The 20,149-nt window shown below is 45.8% G+C and overlaps 1 protein-coding gene across 50 annotated transcripts in view; it reads right to left on the reverse strand.

Moving 5' to 3' along the window:
• LOC119594951 (tropomyosin) overlaps positions 1–20,149 on the reverse strand; it is a 50,217-nt gene that overhangs the window by 29,525 nt on the left and 543 nt on the right. For 12 of the 50 annotated variants that reach the window (XM_037944065.1, XM_037944072.1, XM_037944066.1 and 9 more), the window contains exons 2-3: positions 13,265–13,428; positions 10,558–10,683 (exon numbers count right to left, since the gene is read on the reverse strand). In XM_037944065.1, coding sequence (XP_037799993.1) covers positions 10,558–10,683; positions 13,265–13,378 — 240 coding nt within the window. In that variant the 5' untranslated portion in view covers positions 13,379–13,428. Of the gene's footprint in view, positions 1–6,311; positions 6,870–10,326; positions 10,453–10,557; positions 10,684–10,741; positions 10,868–10,922; positions 11,049–13,264; positions 13,429–16,098; positions 16,230–16,345; positions 16,494–16,996; positions 17,153–17,319; positions 17,440–20,149 lie in introns of those variants that run through there. The other 38 variants (XM_037944069.1, XM_037944059.1, XM_037944060.1 and 35 more) reach the window with 28 other exon arrangements.

Here is a 20,149-nt window from a genome sequence, read left to right on the forward strand (position 1 = left end):
CCGCCGTGTTACCACCTATTGCAGCCTCTTAACACGCCGAGAAAAGGGGGGCTTCCTTCCTCCTACAGGCTCCCGCTGCTGCTGCTCCTCCAACAGGAAATTCTCAGATCGTGTTGCTGGCGTCACCCAACACTGCGCCAAGGAGACTTTTTAAGCTCTCGGGGCGTCTTAACCTTCTGAAAAATGATCGTGACCTACGCTGAAATCTATACCCAGACAGGTGGCCCGGGTGTCTCATGGCCCTTACGAACACTCACCAAAGCAAGCAAGCAAGCACGCAGACACGCAGACACACACACACACACCACGACAGAGGGAGAGAGGAGATGGTCTTGGCCATAGGTCGACCACTGAACAAGCAATTTGACTGCGATATGGCTGATTATAAAACAATTGAATCAGGTTCTCATGCACCTGCTTGGCTCATGACACCCCTGCTTTCATGGTCAGCGAGTGTATCGGTGATGCCATACACAGACCGAGAAAAGGGGGAGGGGGAGAAAAGTCCCCCAAAATTCAGGGGGGGGGGAATCGACCGAGATTCCACAGGACAAAGTAGGAACAATTTTCACAACAGCCACGCATTGTTCTCACAACCCTCTGTTTTTCTTTTTTTTATGTACATTCTCCACCTACACCCAAATTACAATGGCTAACCGACACTTTCACCCTTATGCTAATTACGCAGAGGTGCCACAGTTGCCTGCTGTTACGAGACGGCGTGTTATCGCTCCTAATAATCTAATCAGCACGAGGAAAAGCACTGTTCACCGTTCCACAGCGGAATTGGCAGCAGTTTGCCGTTAAAACAGTGACTCTTCAATAAAACAAAAAACAAAACCGTTGACGACCTCACATGCGTTTGAAAAGAGGTCGTTAGGCAGTTATTCTCCCTCTAAAAAAAAAGGGGGAGGTGAAACTACATAGCACTTATTTAAACGAAAACATCAAAAACACTTAGTTATTTACCCTCTCCATTATCTGCCACCTTTGCTTCACGCCGGCCTACTCTCAACCATGTATAATTCTCAAAAAAGAGCAACTTAGTCTCCTCTCTCTCTAAAAAAGAAAAACCCACGAGAAAAAGAGAGAACAAAAAAAGCAAAGAATAAAAAGAAAAACATGAAACTGGCACTGCTAGGGGGCAGACAACGGGGCTGTGATTCCTGCATTGAACATGGGCCTCTCCTCATTTCGGTTTATGCGCTGGTGTTGACAGTGGAATGCAGACAAGGCAGAAACCAAACGCTATTTTTTTCATCCGGAACTATGCTTCCCCATTCTCCATTTCTCTCGAATCTTACGTTATCCTGTGATAGTTATTGAGGAGGATCAAAGGAAGATGATATATTGAGAATTATTGTCTTTAGTCGACAACGTGTGAATGTCCTCTCAAAAAATAGAAAGACAAAACATTCGCTTCAGTGGAGAAGGAAATGGACAAAAGATCAATTTCGAATTTACTATGAGAGAGAGAGAGAGAGAGAGAGAGAGAGAGAGAGAGAGAGAGAGAGAGAGAGAGAGAGAGAGAGAGAGAGAGAGAGAGAGAGAGAGAGAGAGAAAAGGTGGGTTTTAGAAGTCTCCCACTCGATCCTCCTCCCTTCCTTCCAACTGTCTCCAAGGCGGTGTTAGGAAATTCCACGCCTCGAACGGGCGGACTAATCTGCCATGATAAAAGAATTTTTATCAACTTGCAACCTCCTCCCGGCCTAACCCCTCCCCCCTCCCTCCTTCGCCCTCCCGGTCCTCAAAGTCAAGCTTAAATTTAAAAAAAATCCTCTTCCCACAAGATATGAATCTAAACCACAATCACCCTCCCCCCCAATCCTGCATCTAGAATTATCACACGAACACTTCCCTCTCTCGATAGTTAACAAAAAGCGACGATATTGAAAAGGAGGAGGAGGGGGGTAGCCAAAATAATAATAAATATCGCTGGCAGCTCGAGAGAGAGAGAGAGAGACAGACAGACACACACAAACACACACACACACACACACCGGCGCGGCTGAGAGAAAATATCGAGCGAGAGAGAACACACCCACCCAGCCTCGCCTCTCAACCGACGCTCCTCTTGGGCCCTCTTGAACACGGCCTCTTCCATTCCCTCTTTCTGGGAGGGCAGGAGGAAACGCCTACGATTAAACACGATGGTTAAATTTAGGGGGGGGGGGAGGGGGGGGAAAGGGGGAAGATAATGAATGGGGAAGGTGGAGGAATAGAGGAAGGAGAGAGAGAGGAATGAGAACGCCTGGAAACAATGTCGGGGATGGGGTGGGGGGAGAGCTAAAAACAAGTAAAAAGGATCGGTTGCCATCCATTAAATTCCTCCTCTTCTCTCTGGCTTTTTGACACTCACGGCTTCTCTCCTGAGGATTTCCATGTGTAGCTTGCGAGACAGTTCCTCATTCTCATCCTTTAGTCGCTCTGTATCTTCCTTGGCCTGACGCATTTTCTTTTTAAGGACCTCCATCAGGTCTGCTCCTTTGCCTACGGTCGTCATCTTGCACAGAATTACCACAGTAAGGTGTCACTCGGACCAACTCAGCAATCAGACTGAGTCGCGAGAGTCGTCGGGCTGGATGACTCGGATCGGCGGCCGCGTAGCAACCTCGCCGCTGACTGACTCCGCCCCTTAAACTAGTCCCCGCCTTCGCCCCTGTAACTCCCTTCTTTTTTCTCTTTTTTTTAAATCCAAATTTCGTTATGGGGCCGGTGTACGTACGGAATACAACGAGAGAGGGAGTGCGTTTGACGACTGCTCTGCTCGATTGATAGGGATACCTCGGATATATCGAACGAGTAATGTCTACTTTGACCTCAAAGAGTGGTAAAAGTTTTGAATCCCTCCGCGGGCCCACCTGAGTCATTAAATCACCTTTACTGGTTATATCATCCCGACTCGTCTGTTATTAATCCAAAACGACTTATATGGCAGTATGAAACCGACAGTAACAACCCATGACAAATTAATCAGCAGTCACGATTTACTTTAGATATTTGAAGAGGTATTGCCGACAGCCGGTGTAAGGGTGTGGATGAAATTCTGCGCGCCAAATACAAAAAAGTTACCACCTCGTTCAACTAAAGCAAAGTCAAATCTACGGCAATCTTCATGATCGTTACAATCACAGCAACAATTACGATGAAAACGTGTATTCATATTCGCATATTAACAAGAACATTAATAAATACAGACGGAGCAAAAATGACATCTCCAAATGGCCATGCGCGATAACGCATTTTTCCCGAAAAGCAGTTCATGAAATCCTCTACGATCCACGACTACAACGCTCTCGCATAAAACCTTAACATCTGGCTCTCGCTGTGTGTGAAAATGCTCCGTGCTTGCGTAATCATAAGCGTCAGGTGAAAAATATCCCAGACTAACATCCTTCAGAGAAAGTCTTCAGTGGGGCGTCTTCCATATAAGGCCTCATCTGGGGACCCCGAACTCGCCAAATAAAAACCTTTACTCTTCGCTAAATGTCTCTCCACAGCCACATGACTTTGTCGAGATGCGAGTAAAGCGACGAGATGTTTGCATAAGGGAGACATTTCGGAATAAAAGAGGGAAAGGGGAGAGACTAAGGAATAGCGAGAGAGAAAGAAAGAAAGAAAAAAAAAAGTCTAAGGTTCGCCAAATGTTTGAAGAGGCTCAAGACTTTATCGAAAAAAGGCGTGACTGAACTAATGTGATCAGGATTTATAAGAGTGAGAGAAAAAATGACGAAATGTCAAAGACAAATACGTTCAACAGAAATCTGAGTCTCTATCGCAAATAATTATTGGTTTATCACTGGCGTTTTCGTACATCGCGTCTGACGTCATCCCCCGGCGCCCATACCCAGCCAGGAGCGCCACAAAGCATTCTCTTGGGCATCTCTACTTTATTTATCGAGAATCTGGGGAAGTGTGATTCAGCCGTGGATGGCGTGAAAGTTTTCCCAGCTTAAATGAATTGTATTTTGTACACTATCCCTCTCCAGTCCGCCTGACAGCTGATCCTGACACGCGCATGCGCAGCCCGACCAGCAGAGTGCACCTGCCAACGGACATTCAAGAGATGTGTACCTGTAATGGCTGCGTTTGCCACCAATTCATAAAAGAGGAGCGCTTTCATGCCATTTCAGAAGCGAGGGCGTCCTTAGAACCTCCGTCCCGTCCGTATTCGAAGAGAAATAAGGACCATAAGGCATCCGCAATGACTGTTGTACCTTGACACAGAAGAGTCCGGCCATGACGTAAACTCCAAGGAAACGGTTGAACATTCCTCTTTCCTAACAGTCTGATCCTGATTAGTCATCTGGTATCTCCTCGAGGGCAATATACTCTTAGGACTTAGCAAGAGAATGACTTGTTTGGTGAAATTAACTTCTGCAGTGAACAGTTTATAACAAAAAGGCCAAAATAGAGACAGAGAGAGGGAGGAGGAGTTTGAAGAGGGGGTCAGGTGGGGGGCTGCCCATATGCCTGCCAGGTGACTCACCCTCCTCATAGGACCAAATCCTCGGGGCCGTCTTTGGGGCTAACAGCTTCCGCAAAGCTACAGCCATTGCCGCCGCCATCTTCCGTCTGTTCGGCATTGGGGAAATGTCTCTTGGTTTTTCTCTACATTTGATACATTGCGAGAAATTATGAAACGCGGACCCGGATTCAAGAATTCTGACAGGACACACACACAAAAAAATTAAAACGGATTGTGAATCTTCCCCGTTAATTCTTTGTTATCTAAAACGAAATTTGGGTGAATTTAAACTCGTAGGATGTCTAAAATTGAAAGCCAAACGTTTTCTATTCCGCGAATTCATTCAAATAATGCCGTATCACATTACATACCCTTAACCCCTACCCCCCCCCCCTTACTAGAACTTGTCATGAACACCGCTAAACTTTGAACTCTCTCTCTTAAGTGTTCAGAAAAATAGCTGTGGAACGGAAGGAGCTGTTCCGTCATGTACCTCCCCCTCGCTCATTTCCGCTGCCCTCGTTGGTTTGTGTTCAATGTGAACCACCATTTCCCCCCCCCCCTCTCTCCCCCTATCACCCATTCTCCCTCTACCTCCGTTGGTGGTGGTGTGTTTGTTGCGAAAGACTGACAGACTATTTCTATAGGTATATGTGTGTGTGTCGATATGCGTGTATGTGTATATGTTATTGGATTTGTGTGTGTGTGTGTGTGTGTGTGTGTGTGTGTGTGTGTGTGTGTGTGTGTGTGTGTGTGTGTGTGTGTAAATTCAAGCAGGTGTCCGGAAGCATATACATAAATATGCATATGTATATTTGTATGAGTGTGCATGTAATATATCTAATGTGTACATGAGCATGTATGTATGTGCGCATTTAGGCTTCTATGAATGTCTGTGCATGTACAGGCTATGTAGGTTAATTACATTTCCTACGTTGTGTTTGTATGTGTTCAATATATGTACGGATACGAGGTTTATATACATACATGCGTGTACGCGAATGCATCTATGTATATAAGCGTGTGCTTGTATGTATCTACATATGTATGTATCCGTGCACACACCTAACTACCGAACTATGGGTTGTGAAGGCCTAACAACGGAATAACTTGTTTGCTGCGCGGCTTGATCAGGGCGTGTGCAATGTGCCAAGAAATGTCAAAATGCCTTAGTCATTACTGTGGTTTGGTGTTACGTCAAGACATGGGAGGGCGGACCGCTGAGGAGAAACACAGGCGGAGGAAGAGGGAAGTGGAGAATGGAGGAAGAGAAGATGAGGGGGAGAGTGGAAGAAAGAAAAAGAGAGAGAGAGAGAGAGAGAGAGAGAGAGAGAGAGAGAGAGAGAGAGAGAGAGAGAGAGAGAGAGAGAGAGAGAGAGAGAGAGAGAGAGAGAGAGAGAGAGAGAGAGTGAGTGAGTGAGTTAAAAGTGAAGTCAGAAGGAAAGAAAAGTTCAGAGATCAGAAAGAACCAGAAGAGTGAGGATAAGAATGAACGAAAGAGAATGAAGGAAAACGAAAGAGAGAGAAAAGAGGGGGGGAGAGAGAGCCAAACACGTGCTAAACTCTGCGCACTGTTGCCACCACTTTGCTCAGATGCCAATATACAATTTGACATTTATTTTTACTTAGCAAGGAGTAGGAAACTGTCTTGGTCGATATAAATACTAACACTTTCCCTCGTTGTCTTCCTTTCGAACTCAGTGTCGTGTGAGGAGTTAATGTGTTTGTGAAAAACAAATTTAGAACCAGAAAATAGTATTAATAATAATAATAACCAGCAGGAAGGTATGGACACAGTTGCCAACACTAACACTAAAAATCAAAGTAAACCTGAAATACTAACCCTTTTCAATTGCACATTCATGATGTTGTGCAGCTCGTTCTTTATAATGCTGAACTTCATCATCGTATTCGAACTGAAAATGGAGGAGCCGAACGCAAAACCCGGATAATCTGAACATCTTCGCTTATATCTTTCCGCCACCACTTCGGTTGCCACGCTCTGACACCTGAGTTTGGCAAGTTCCTCTAGCTCTTTATCGTCCTCGGGGTCTGGTTTGGCATCAACGTCATTATTTACGTTTCTATCACGGTCAGCTGATGAGCTCGTAACATTGCCAACACTACCGAGTGCCACTCCACCGTTCACTGAAGTTCTGTTTCCTACACTGCTATTTACACTTTCAACTTCGTCTGTTTCTTCTGAGTCACCCGGGGGCGTGGCAATCCCATTTTGCATCGTATTGTTATTAACACTGTCTATAGGGGAGGAATGAGAGTGATTTCCCGGAGCTGTCACACTGTTGGAGGTGGAGTCCATGTTTCCACCACTGTGTTTACACTCACGTCTAGCGATGGCAGCGCCACTGGTGGCAGCGAGCCAACCTACTTGCCTGCCAACCGCGGGACTTTCAAACACGCGCTGTCCGACACTCGCGATGCTTTTCTTTCCCGGAACGCACTCTTAACACTTCGTTATCACGCGAGGCTTTCGTAACGCACGTATCCTGTCCCGAGATAAGAGGAGCAGGCCGCGGGCATGAGGTTGGCACCGGGACGACGGTGGCATCGGCAGGGTCGTCGGGCCACTACTGAGGGGGTCGGCGCCAGCGGGCCCCCTGTTCCATTTATGGCTCCTGGCCACGCATGTGCCCGCATACCCTCCATTACTATATTTAGCCGGTCGCCGCTCTTGAAGAGAACGCCAAACTTTTGTTTTACTCGAAATCTTCGCATTCCCCTTATGTCTAAAACCACACTCGGAAACAAGTGGTGGTTACTACCCTGCCTAGGCCGCCATGCGTGCGTGCATGCGCTCCACAAATGCCATGGATTCCATGAAGAAAAGAATCCTATAGGTGAAGCCTCCTACTCTGTTTCTTCACGAAACTGCGATGCGTTTTTAAATTTTTGGCAGGACTAAATGTACTAAAAAATGCGAAGGACGGTCTAAATTTTTTTATATGGAAGAATCACTGAATTGAATATATATTGTATATTTTCTCTTCGACGCTAGATGCAAACCAGCCTTACATGAATATCTTGAGCATTTATATCCTCGCCGTTCACAATTCGTTAAGCAACATGTATTGAATACTTCGCTCAAACACACACTTACTTCTTCTTCTTTTTTACCCCATTCGGTGTCTCATCAAAATCCATCCTTTTCCATTATGAACTTACAAATCCCCACCAGAGAACAGGCCCCGCTTCTGCCTATCCCAAAATAGGGAGGAAGCGGGGAAACAGAAGTCATACTCACCCTCCACACGTGAGGTCAGTTCAGGCAGCTCGGGTTACCTTGGGTCAGCTGCAAAGGGGAGGCTCGGGGGCTTCTGATGTAGCTTTGGCTCACGAGGTGATCGGCTTGATGCTGAGCTGACGTCTAGTATTTTGAAGGAGGAGTGAAATCTGGTGACGTGTTTCTTGTATACACGTATGCGTATTATATATATATATATATATATATATATATATATATATATATATATATATATATATATATATAATGCGTATATACGTGTATACGGTTCTCTCTTTTTTATGATTTAATGAAAAAGGCCCGTTTTGTTCCAAAGCCAAGCGTGAGTTGTCCATAAATTGTTACAAGTACAAATGGAGTTTGGACTTTATAGTGTAAAATATGCTCAGGAGTTTACTCCGGGGATGTTGCCATGCATGTTGTTATATGAAGCTGAGAGATACAACAAATTGAAATAAAGACAGGAAGAGAGAAAACAAAGTAAAAAAAAAAAGAGGAAAGAAAAGAAAGTGCAGTAAAAAAATCATAATATGATAATAACCCATTGAAATAACTGGTTACATTGTCATAACGATTAGTAGCTGAAAAAGAAAGAAGCTTTGTTGTTTTTAATGAGTATTGTGATGATGAGAGAGAGGTGTGACAGCACAGCGGCGACACTCTGGCGTTGTTGTGATGAGGGTGGCTCTGTCTTTCAGTGATGACTGTGATGTTTTTCTATATAATGTTGAATTTTGGTGAGAAGGGATGAGACCTTTAGGTTGGTGAAGTTTAGAGCAATGTTGATTTTTATCCCGCCGTTTTTTTTTCTTTTCTTTTCTTTAAAGATTTAAGTTGGTTTAGCTAGGTTTGTTTTAATATGGATGCTATTCTTATGATATCTCTCCACCGGCATCAACAGCAACAGCAGCTCCATAAAGTAAAAAAAAAACGAAAAACAAGAAAAGCAATTGTGATCGCGTTCGTGGCATAAAGAAACAAAATCTTATCGCGCTGCGTGCAAAATGCCCGTCAGGAAATGGGCAATACGCATATATCGTTTCGTCTTTTCTATTTGGCAAAATTTTCCTTTTCTTTTTTTTTAGAGGATTGCGCATACGGACCCTGGCGATTTCACATCAAAATTAGTCACTCGAGTTAGCTAATACTACGACACGATTGAAATCAGACTTAAATTCTTGGTTTCAATTTTTTTTTTCTCTTCATCGGGAGGTCTCGGGGAAAATAACAACTTCTCAAGCTGAGCCGAGACGATCCCTACAGCGTTAGACGGTTTAGTAAGAGCTTTTTAGTCTACGAAGGGAAATACAAAATGAAATAGAAAGCTAACTGGAAATAAAAAATTCGAAAGAAAGGAAAGGTCACTGGAAATAATATATATATATACATTTTTTTAATAGCAGGAACGTGCTACCCTCGGGGATGGAACTCGGAACAAGCTGATTCAGAGTAGTCCTCGCTTGATTGTAATTACGGATCTCTTGGTTTACCGAATTTGATCATTTTGGCATTCCGTGAATCTGGGAATAGTGTGGAAAAAACTTATGGGAATCATTACAGTGGGTGCAGAGAAGGGACTACGTGACTGGAGATAGACTTATAATCTCAACAGGATCTTGGGCTTTCAAAGAGAGAGACTCAAAGCCTGCCATTTTTATGCTTTTTTTGTCTCCATTTCTCGAAAGAACCTAATTAAATCCACTGTCAAGATTGTAGGCCTATGCTAGAGTCATACAACTATATATGCTTTTTTTTTTACTTCGAAATTACCACTACAGGGCTGCTACAACTACTTTATAAGGAACATTCAGTTGGTCTCCGGGGACGTTGTGTTTTTTTTTTCTGTTTTTATGGGGGAGGGAAGTCAAAATATTACAAAAAAAAAAATGTTTTCCCGTGCTCGCCTAAAATTTCCATGTTTTTTTTTGGGGGGTGTTAAAGTAAATGATGCTGAATGAAGAATGGTGGTTGGCTGCTTGAAGGGAAAATTGTGAACTGACAAATAAAGCCATTGAAAAAAAAAAATCGATGTGAAAAAAGAAAAAAATACATAAAGGGAAACCATCGATTGGGATTTTTTTTTTTTTTGCATGATGCATGATCAGGCAGAGGGAATGAGAGGGGGGGGAGGGAGGGAGGGGGCAGTCCTGAAGGTTACGGTTATTATCATTAGTAAAACCTATCTCATGCCAGGGCGCGTGCTGACGGATAGACCAAGGCAGGATTTTTGATTTTGAGAATTATTTTTTTTTCTCGCTGGGCGTGGAGGAACAAGAACTCAGGATGCGGAGGCCCTCTCTGCCTCCGAAGGGCACTCGCGGGAAACCAGAGGACGCTTTCACGGATCAAATTGAGTGGGTGTTCAACAGTGGGACTCTCAGGGGTGCGGCATAGGGACGGAAATCATCTCGACATAATTGCACAGAAGGCTTGAAGCGGGAACTCTGCTTTTAAATTGCAAATGTATTGACTTTTCTTTGGAATGGGTCATGCTCGGCTCCGCGCGACATTAGTAGCGTCTGGAATTGTGGACGGGGCAAGCTCTGGGGTGAAGGCGGGGCGGTCCTGCGCCGGCGACGGGCCCCGCCTCACTTACGTTAGAGAGGGCCTTGTCCTTCTCCACAAGCTGGATGTTAGCCTTCAGCAAGGATTCCTGCACCTGGTCAAGGTCGTTCTCAAGTTGCTGCATCCTCTTCTGAAGGTTGTGAACCTCCTCCTCGCTCTAGGGTAAGTGCACAACGAAATGGAAAAAAAGAAGAAAAATAATGTGAACAAGCGTTGGAGTTGAGCAGCGGCGGCGGCGGCGGCGGCCTGCAGCCTTACTTACATTCTGCAAGGCCTTTTCCTTCTCATCAAGCTTATTGTTAGCGACGGACAGCTGCTCCTGAACCTGGTCGAGCTCATTCTCGACCTGCTGCATCTTCTTCTGCGTTATGCGAATCTCCTCCTCGGTCTAGGGGAAACTCGAGAGTGTGAGTGGGCGGGACAGACCGCACGTCTACGCAACTTACATTGGCCAGAGCCTTGTCCTTTTCCACGGCGTTGTTGTTAGCGGTGAGCAGAGCCTCCTGCACCTGATCAAAATCGTTCTCCAGCTGCTGCAGCTTCTTCTGAAGTTTGTTCACTTCGTCCTCAGCCTAGGAGAAACTGCTAGGTTAATGGGGCTCGAGGCCGACACCGAAAGACACTTACGTTCGAGAGAGCTTTGTCCTTCTCCTCGAGCTGGTTGTTGGCGGTCAGTAGAGACTCCTGAACCTGGTCCAAGTCGTTCTCCAGCTGCTGCATCTTCTTCTGCAGCTTGTTCACTTCGTCCTCAGCCTATAGCAATATTATGGGGGTAACGATGGTTATTGTGGGTAGGAGACATCCAGGGAGGATAGCGGTGTATTTTGTCAGTCGATTGGTTGGTGGGCGGGGGTGAGAGAGACCCGGGAATGAGAGTGGGCGGGTCAAGTGAAATCGCCTGCCGAGGTGTTGTGTGCACCTGGAGGCTCAGGAGTTAACGAGGGCAAGAAGCTGATAAGCGCGGTGCTCATCTATCGCCCTGTCTTCAAGGGGGACGTGGGGATATATGAACACCCCGCTGGCAATCGCTACGCCGAGTTATCCACGACCTTGCGCCCATGGTTTGTCGTCTGGGTGAGGGTGTGGGCGCCCTCGGCAACGACTAGCTGGACCATGGGCGTGGCTGGATAGCTCGGTACGCGTAGAATCACACAGCTGAATTTTGCTGAGTTTCTCGAACGTGTGCTTGTGATGTACCGGAGCAAAGCAATGTAAATTGATTGAATATTTTATAGACTTGATAAACTATATTGTTCGAGAAACGGGTGTTATGCGTGAAGCTTGAAATGTTATGCTTTGGGTTGTGTCTTGTCGAGTGTAATATATCATCATCAATAATAAGAATATGACAATGCACTACACTGGACTATTCACCAGAATTCTAAGCCCCGTCCTAGCTGCTAGAATCCATAAAAAGACAAGCAAAAGTCCATCTGTTTGAGAGAGAACTGATGGGATAGCGAAGCAAACATAGTATCGAGATAACCACGTTTGTTTAGCAATGTTTCGTATTATAATAATAATTATAAATAAAATAAATAAATAAGTGAATGATTGATAAAAAAATAAAAATAAAATAAAGTGCTAAACGCAGTACTCTCGAGTATTCAGCAAGGGATAGCGTAATAGGGAAACGTGCTTACTATATTACCAATACTCTCACCTTTATACAGAAGATACGGTCTCACTAGATCGCTCTCTAACGTAAACATGTTATTGATTCTTAATATTCTCTTTCTCCCTTTCTTTATCATGACGTTACAGTTGAATTTTCAAGAAACACGTGACTGAGAACTAAATTACTAACTGAAGCGATCTAGCGATTTGACTACGAGATCTATGCCAGTGAAACCGTTCGGCAACCTTACTCAGCAAGACAGTGTACAGTGCCAGCCTTTTTGGCTTGCTGACACTGTACTCACTGTAGTACTAAGTGCTTGTGACTGCTACAAAAACGGCTCACTGGTTGCAATGTGACCTTACGACTAAATCATCTAAATCATCTATTTCAAAATGGGATATAAAAAAAATAATAATAATAGGCTCGTTGCTACAACGAATGCTGCCGTTTGTAATGGCGTTCTTGAAGCTACATATCTGTATATTTACAAATATTAGATTTTGATTAACATCGCATGATGGTGGTAGCAACGGACCTAATATTAAAATCTGACTAAATAAAATAAACACCTCAATTTTTACGAAAGCTACAATATCTGTGACATAAAACAAAACTACTGGATTCTAATTTTTTTTATCTCTTTTTTTCTCTCTCAGGAATACTTTACAAAGAAGCAAGCAAACAAAGTCATTGCAAAAATACGACATAAAATCTATCCTAATTGACAGTACGGTATGACAATTTTAACAAATTCCTGGCTACTGGGTTCAAAAAAAAAAACAAAGACAAAATTTACATTTTTCTAGTCTACTGGAAAAAAAGCATCTTAAAATTACACTTGTCTGTGTATTTGTGAAGGTGACTATATATCGTATAAGTTTCTACTAATCGACCCCAAAAATATATATATTTCTAAGCGGGTTAGTGAATTCTAACGTTAATTAAATGTCATCTAAAATTCAAAGTTTTTTTTTTCCCAATATCTATAATTATGTATCCATATAATGAATTATGCTCATCCCCCCATTATGTAATGACCACTTTTTGTAAGTAAACAACCCCATTAATCTAAATGTTTTGTGACTAAAGAAATCCCCATCCCTTACCACATTTACACCCCCCTCCCACCCAAAAAAAAAAAAAAACTTAACACAGAGAAAAATAGATTAATTAAAAAAATTAATTAACACAGATAATAACCTTCAAGCAAGGATCTACTCCTACCCCTCCCCCCCCCCTCCCCTCCTTCCCCAACCCACCCACAACCCTCTCCCCTTTACTTAGAAGTGTTCCTGCTCCTCGGGTTTCCCTTCTGCGTGTAGTTCCTCCTTCAGGAAGTTGATGTTACCTTCTCAGCCCTGTTGTTGGCCTCCTTGTTCTGCTGTTCAAGGGTATCCGCCCTGTCCATGGCGTTATCCTTCTCCAGCTTCATCGCCTGCATCTTCTTCTTGATGGCGTCCATGGCGGCGGTTTTTTTAGGAGGTGCTCAACCAACAAAGAGAACTGAGAAAGCTGTTGGGAGAGAGAAGAGAGAGGCTCGTGTCAAGATGGTGGGTTCTCGGAGAGGGATAGGTGAGAAGGGAGAGTTTTTGAGGACAGAATGACATGCTGGCGAAGAATTTGATCAATGTGGGATATGAATGAGTACGTACATATATGCGTACTTATATGAAGGTATGTATGCAGGTATGTATATGTATATGTATATAATATGTTGCTATAAATGAAGAATCAAAAATTTCCCAAACAACAATATAGGCAAGAGCGGTTCGATCATCCGACATGTTTTGTAGTCGCTCTTTGCATCGTGTTCATGCAACTGCCATGCAAAATTGCTGACAGCGCGAGTGCAGCACCGCCCAGTGACCGAGTAGCCACCTGAGCAACCCGGGCGCGTGAGAAAGAGGAAAATGAGCGAATTATAGTAACTTTCGCCTCCCTCTGGGAAAAGAAAAAATAACAATGGGTAGCATTTCGCCGGATGACTGAGGGAAGGTGAAGATACAGCAAAATTACCGCATTTTGTAATGTCTCTTCCGTATAGTGCTATTGCTCAAGCAAGTGTGATTTTATGGCCGCATTATAGCACTCAGGGTCATGGACTGAGGCAGGATAATAGCAAGGTTGTTGCAAAAATGACGCGTAATCTCTGCACTGCTTCAATGACAGCCATAGTTGCTTTACTTTTTCCCGTGTTCTAATCGTGCTTAAGTTTAAAGAACAGTTCTAAGAGCCTTTTTAAAACTGCTCTTGAGTTTTACTATCCACCCACTGAAACGTTATTCAAGTGAAGTGCTTATGGTCAGGAACATCGTAGCTTTTGTTCGTGTTTCGAGGCGAGCAAAATTGTAGGGGTTGGCAGCCCTGGTTTCAAGAACGGGGGATTGCGTCATATCACAACATTTATCAGGTAAAATTGCTCTCAGCCAAAATAGATGAACTGCCTCGACCCTTGCTACTTTCCACGAGAATTATTCGGGTATCGAGTTATGTATTTTAAGCATGAAAACCTCCTCTCTCGCCGATCTTCAGAACTTCACGTAAGATGGCGCACTTCAAAAAAAAGAAAAGAAAAAAGTCTCTCATTACGCTAATACGGGGGAGATAATTAGTCCCCGTTTTTTATTTATTCTCTCTCTCCGTCCCTCTCGAAAGACAAAACAGTGAGATGGAGAACAAGGAGAAGAGGGCGTTGTTGCCAAACCCTCAAGACACAAGTGCTTAGAGAAATCCCTTGTTGTTTACTCTTGTGGCACACGTACATTGCACGTGACGTCACACCAGCGGCTGAGGTGCAGTGATTGCAGTTTTTGATATATATATATATATATATATATATATATATATATATATATATTTATTTATTTATTTATTTATTATAATTTTTTTTTAGAATATGAATATCACCGGATTTTTGGTGTGAATTTTTCTAGCTTTCGATTACATAAGTGGGACATGAAATGAAATTATTGGATTGATCGTTCAAGCTAAATTAAGTTTTGAAATATACTGTTAATCGTTCTTGAAGTGTCTTTAGAAAATATAACATTAAATTTCACTGTATGAGTATCATCGAGCACTGCACAATTTCACGTATGCCTCTCTCTACACATTCTCATAATCACTATTATTGTTTCCACTAAATCACCAGGTTGTCTCTCTCTCTCTCTCTTTTCCGTTTAGAGAAGACCAACGAATGACAGTACATTTGAACTATTATATTTCCGTTGTTCACTAAGAGCACTTTCTGAACACAAGCAGCAGGAATATCACACACTTTCTCGAGACAGAGATGATGCTGGACTGAACTGTCACACGCCTTCAACTGTTTCAACAACAATAACCCTCCTCTCTACCTCCCCTCTGCCCCCCCACCCCCCATCCTCACCTTCTCCCTTCCCCCTTCTCTAGCTTGTAGCGAAGGGGGGAAGGGGGTGGGTGTCAGGGGAGAAGGGAAGGAGGGAGGGAAAGAGAGAGGGAGGGGAGGGGGAAGGGTAGGTGTGTGAGAAGACGGATACCATTATGCCGTGAACGTATGGGAACTTTACACTGAGACGCCCCAGTGAAATTTTTTTTCTTTGATGAGGTAATGCTTACTACACCCACCTTCTTCCCCCTCCCCCTCCCTCGTACCCTTCTATCGGCTGGCGGAGGGCATGCCTTGAGAAGCACCACATGTGTAAGGCAAAGGCATGCTTGTATTCCTCAAGCGAAGTTCGATTTTTTTCTTCTATATATGGAAGTTTGTCGATTTTCTGTATATATCTATATAAGAGAAAGTTAACTATTTATGAAAATGTGAAGACGCTATTGCGATTGTGTTCTGAAAGCGATCGAACTCCCGATTAGGAAACAGTGAAGCAGTGAAGCACCAAAACCGCGGCGGCTTATCAAGGACAAGGTTAACACGGGCGACAATGACTTTGGGGTTGAAACCAGTCGCAGCACTTTAAGGCATTGCTCTGAAGGTAATCCGCGGTCTTTCATGCTTCTTCTGTTTCACGTTTCCAAAGTTCCTATTCGAGCCATAACACACTGTGCGAATAAGAACTGGAGTCGATAAGTGAGTAAACACTGAGTTTCGTTTCGATGGCTCGTCTTTTTCGCTTCGAAGCTTTGGGCTTTAGAGCGTCGTATGGGCCGATCGGATCATTCACAGAAGAAACCGTGGGGGACACGCACGCGGAGGAAGAGATGCTCACTGATGAGGAGTCTGTTCTCGACTGAACCTCCAGCCTCCGGGTCGCCACTACGATGGCTTGGCGAGATATATTTGTTACCGATGGCAGAAGTATAATTAGACTCGTCAGCAATGGGGTATACCGCGGGTGCCATTTGGCAGCTGTAAATAGCGGTGCCTTGAGCGACTAGAATAGGCCTATCAACCTATAGTTAAGTTATCCACAAAGTAATCACTGGCAGTACACACGTCAAGGGCGGTGCTCCTTGAGGCTCTGATGGCACTCGACTGAATGAGCAGAGAGCGCCAGACTCTCTCGACACTGTCGAAGTCGTATGGATTTGGCACCGGTGCCAACAATTAAATTGCTAAGGCCGGATGACCAGTGTCTCGCGAGTTATTCTCGTTGGCAGACCACAGCGTATTTATACACAGGCACACGCGAAGCATAACGTTCACTGTAAACACGAGAAAGTTGGCTTACACTTCACGACGAGTGAGAGGTGCCACTTGAAGTCATGGCAGTGCCCATATTAAGAGCATCATATCCTTTTTGAAAGTAAAAAAAAAAGGTCAGAAACAGAACACGAATACGAAATAGGGGCAACGACGAACGAACGCCCCGGAAGGGAAAAACGGGGGGGAAAAATAAAAATTGAGAAACTAGGGCAAATCGCGAGACACGTGGAGTTGTGCCCTGATTAGAGGGGGGGAGGGGAGGGGAGGGGTCACGACCCTCATTCAAGTGGACCACACATATGTATCCTTATTATGCCTCGACGATACATTAAGCGAGAGAGGAACACAGCGAAGCTCGCCCGTGTCACCGGCCTACGACTAGACACGGGAAACGGGGTTGAGCACCGGACGGCACAGGTCTTCCCGTGACCTCGGCTGTACCTCGGGAGTGGAGATGCTGCCACGGGAGGAGGTGACTCTCGACTGAACCTCCAGGCGACCTCCAGCCACCGTTACGGCGCCGTTCGGTAAATTTAGGCGCCGGGGCAAAAATAGAACCCGATGGCAGATCGTCGACGAGATGAAACGAAATTGTATGGCCCGATTCCTGGTAATTTTACCTGCGTAGCTTACACACACGCAAGTACACGGCAGGCGCACCGTAGATGTATTTACGGGCTAGGGAGTGATGTCAACGGCTTTAAGAAACTTAAAGACACCGTAATGTAATAACACCAAGAGTGAAGTCACAGGAGCACACGTACTGGTGTTCGTTGCCGTGGAGGTGGCACTCGACTGACCTAGTAGCCAACACCGAACTGCCTCTATGGTGCCCCTCGGCGCCGAGATGGGAATCGGTGCCAAGAAAAGAGGGCGGGGATAAGGGGGGGGGGTCGAAATGGGGGAAATAGGGGAGATTATAGAGGGGTTTAAATATAGAGGCAGAGGGGCAGGTATAGCTGGAATGACGTCACTCTTAAGTTGGACGCGATTCCGGAAATGCAGGACAAGTTGGTCGGGAATGCAAACGGGGCATTTTTAAGTCCGGTTTCAGGTCGCTTGGCCTGGCCCGGCATTCTCGGTCCCTCCCCCCCTCCCTCCCCCCTGTTCTCCTCCCCTCATGGAGGTCCTCAGCATCCCCGAGTTATTTGTGGGACACCAGTTTACACCCTCCCTATCCTGGTATCGAAATACTACAACCTGAGGAAAGAGAAGGTAATCTAATCCGGGAGGAAGAATAACATATATTAACATTTACAGGTGTGCGGGTATCCTGCTCGGACCGGAAGCCTACAGGAGGGGTTGGCACTGCTCAAGTGACTCACAAATATTTCGAGGAGGACGGGAAAATTGGGGAGGGGGAGGGGGGAAAGGAAGAAAGGAGGGGAGGGGAGGGGGGGGAGTTGCGAATTCTTGGCATTCCACTGTCCTTTCTCATCTTGCCCAAGGAGAGGAAAAGAGGAAAAAATCAGTGGCAGGAATTTCAGGAGGGACAACGACCTAAAAATATGCGCCATTTATGCACGCACTTCAGCTCTGCCTGAAAGAGTTCCCTCGCACTTTTCTTCTTCTCTTCGGGCCTAATTACTCGCCATGCCCCACCTTGCCGTGACGTCACAGAGCCGGCGGGGAAGTGCCAGAAATACCCCAGAGAGAAGCGGCGCGAGTGAAGGGGGGGGGGAAGAGGGGAAGGGGAGAGAGAAGGAAGGAGAGGGGAGAGGGGAGAGGTAAGACACGGGCGAGGGCTAAGACCAGAGACAGTCATAGCTCGTCCATGCTAAGAGCAACACACGAGAAGCTGTCGACAAAATGCCCAAATATCGCAGAAAACGCAGCTCAAAAAATTATCAAATGAAGACTACGAAGAACACAGACAAAAAGAAGGAAATAGTAGAGAAAAAGAAAGGAAGAGAAAGAGAGAGAGAAAAGAAAAAAAATCGGAGAGAAGAGGGGAAAACGAGGAAATGAGTGAACGGTGGGAAGGGAAGAGGGGAGAGGGAGAGGGGGCCGATGTGCTTGGGGCAACACCACCGCACCTTACAAGGCTGTCTGCTGGCTTCACGGGAGGGGAAGGGGGTGGGGGAAAGGGAGGGAGGGAGGGAGGGTGTTTGGGTAGAGCCAGGTAGACTCTTCTCTTCAGTGTGTCTCTCTTTGATCCGAAGGCTAATATATCGTCTCGCAAGGATCCCACTCATCATTAGCATCAGTCCTCGAGATGAGGCTCTCGCGCAGCATCTGATAAGAGGGGGGTGGGGGTTGGCGAATCGCTTTTGGGGTTCGATGACAGTGAACTTTAATTTACGGAGAATAAAATTAAGTCAATTAATTTAGTTTCCTTTCATTTCGCTTCGAATATTCATCAATCATATCCATAATGATCATAATCATCATCACGCATCAATTAAGGGGCTAATCCGACGCATGATCTTAAGTTATCTATCATCGCCTTATCGCTCGATGCCATCTAGGTGGGCGTGGTCGAGAAGTGGGCGTACCGATGGGCGTTTCGGGGCCGTGGGCGTGTAATAGGAGATGGGTTATTCTTGGCGAACGACGTCTCAGAGGAGTGCGCGCGCAGTGCCCCTCCCCCCCTGGACCCCTTCCCCTCCCCCTAGTCCCTGCCCGCCCGCTATTTTGGTCGTGCCGCCCGCGTTCCGCCCGCGTCTACACCGGCGCCCACTTTGCTATCTTTAGCTTTACTTCGGCATCTCGTCATATTCGAACAAAATACATAAAAAGCAAAATTATACCCCAAACGGAAGTGATATTAGGTACGAATTTCCAATTAGGTGAAGTCTATTCCTCCCCGCCGTTGGCATTTCGCCCGGGACAGAGGCGCCGATTCGCGGAGGACTTCCGTTTTTCGCGCAATGAATGGCGGCGCCCACGGGGGAATTCCTGCTCCTCCTCCTGCAGCGTCGGAGTCGGGATGCTCGCCGGCGCTGGTTGCACCTGAGGCAGGAGGGGCGGGGGAAGGGGACGAGGAGGAGGGGGGGGAGGGGGAAGCGTATCATATGTCACCCAAGGCTGACTCACTCACAACTCTCAGTCCAGCTCTCGCAGACATATACGCCCACACACGTTCTGCAAACACGCCCACACACACACACACACACGCACACACACACAGCGCACACGTCGTCGCAGATATGCATGAGTGTCGTGCAAGCTCAGGTCGTACACCCTGTACAACCGCGAGCCGACGCGCGCACAAACGCCTATCTGCAACCACGCCTTTGTGCACTCGTATCAGTGCACATACGCCTCGTACACCTTGCAAGCACACCCTCAAAAGGCCCTTGGAGTGTACACCTTCGCACACGAGCCTTACACGACTTCCACACGCCCGCACTCCCGTCGCACTCACACCTACACACCTGAGACGTGTGTCGTCGTCTGCACTTACGAGCCGGGTATCAGATTCACAATTCATGCAGCTTCCCTCGGCCGTGAGCTCCGAGTCTTATCCTCCCTGGAATCTCCTTCGCCCTCCCCCCCTCCCACCCCTCTTCTGATCCTTCATCCTCTGTCCCCAAATCACACAAAGATCCCAGGCGTCCTAAGAAAGAATGGCGGTAATGACAGCATCCATGA

This window comes from Penaeus monodon, chromosome 35 (genome assembly GCF_015228065.2).
Source record: "Penaeus monodon isolate SGIC_2016 chromosome 35, NSTDA_Pmon_1, whole genome shotgun sequence".
In the NCBI taxonomy this organism is placed as follows: domain Eukaryota; kingdom Metazoa; phylum Arthropoda; class Malacostraca; order Decapoda; family Penaeidae; genus Penaeus; species Penaeus monodon.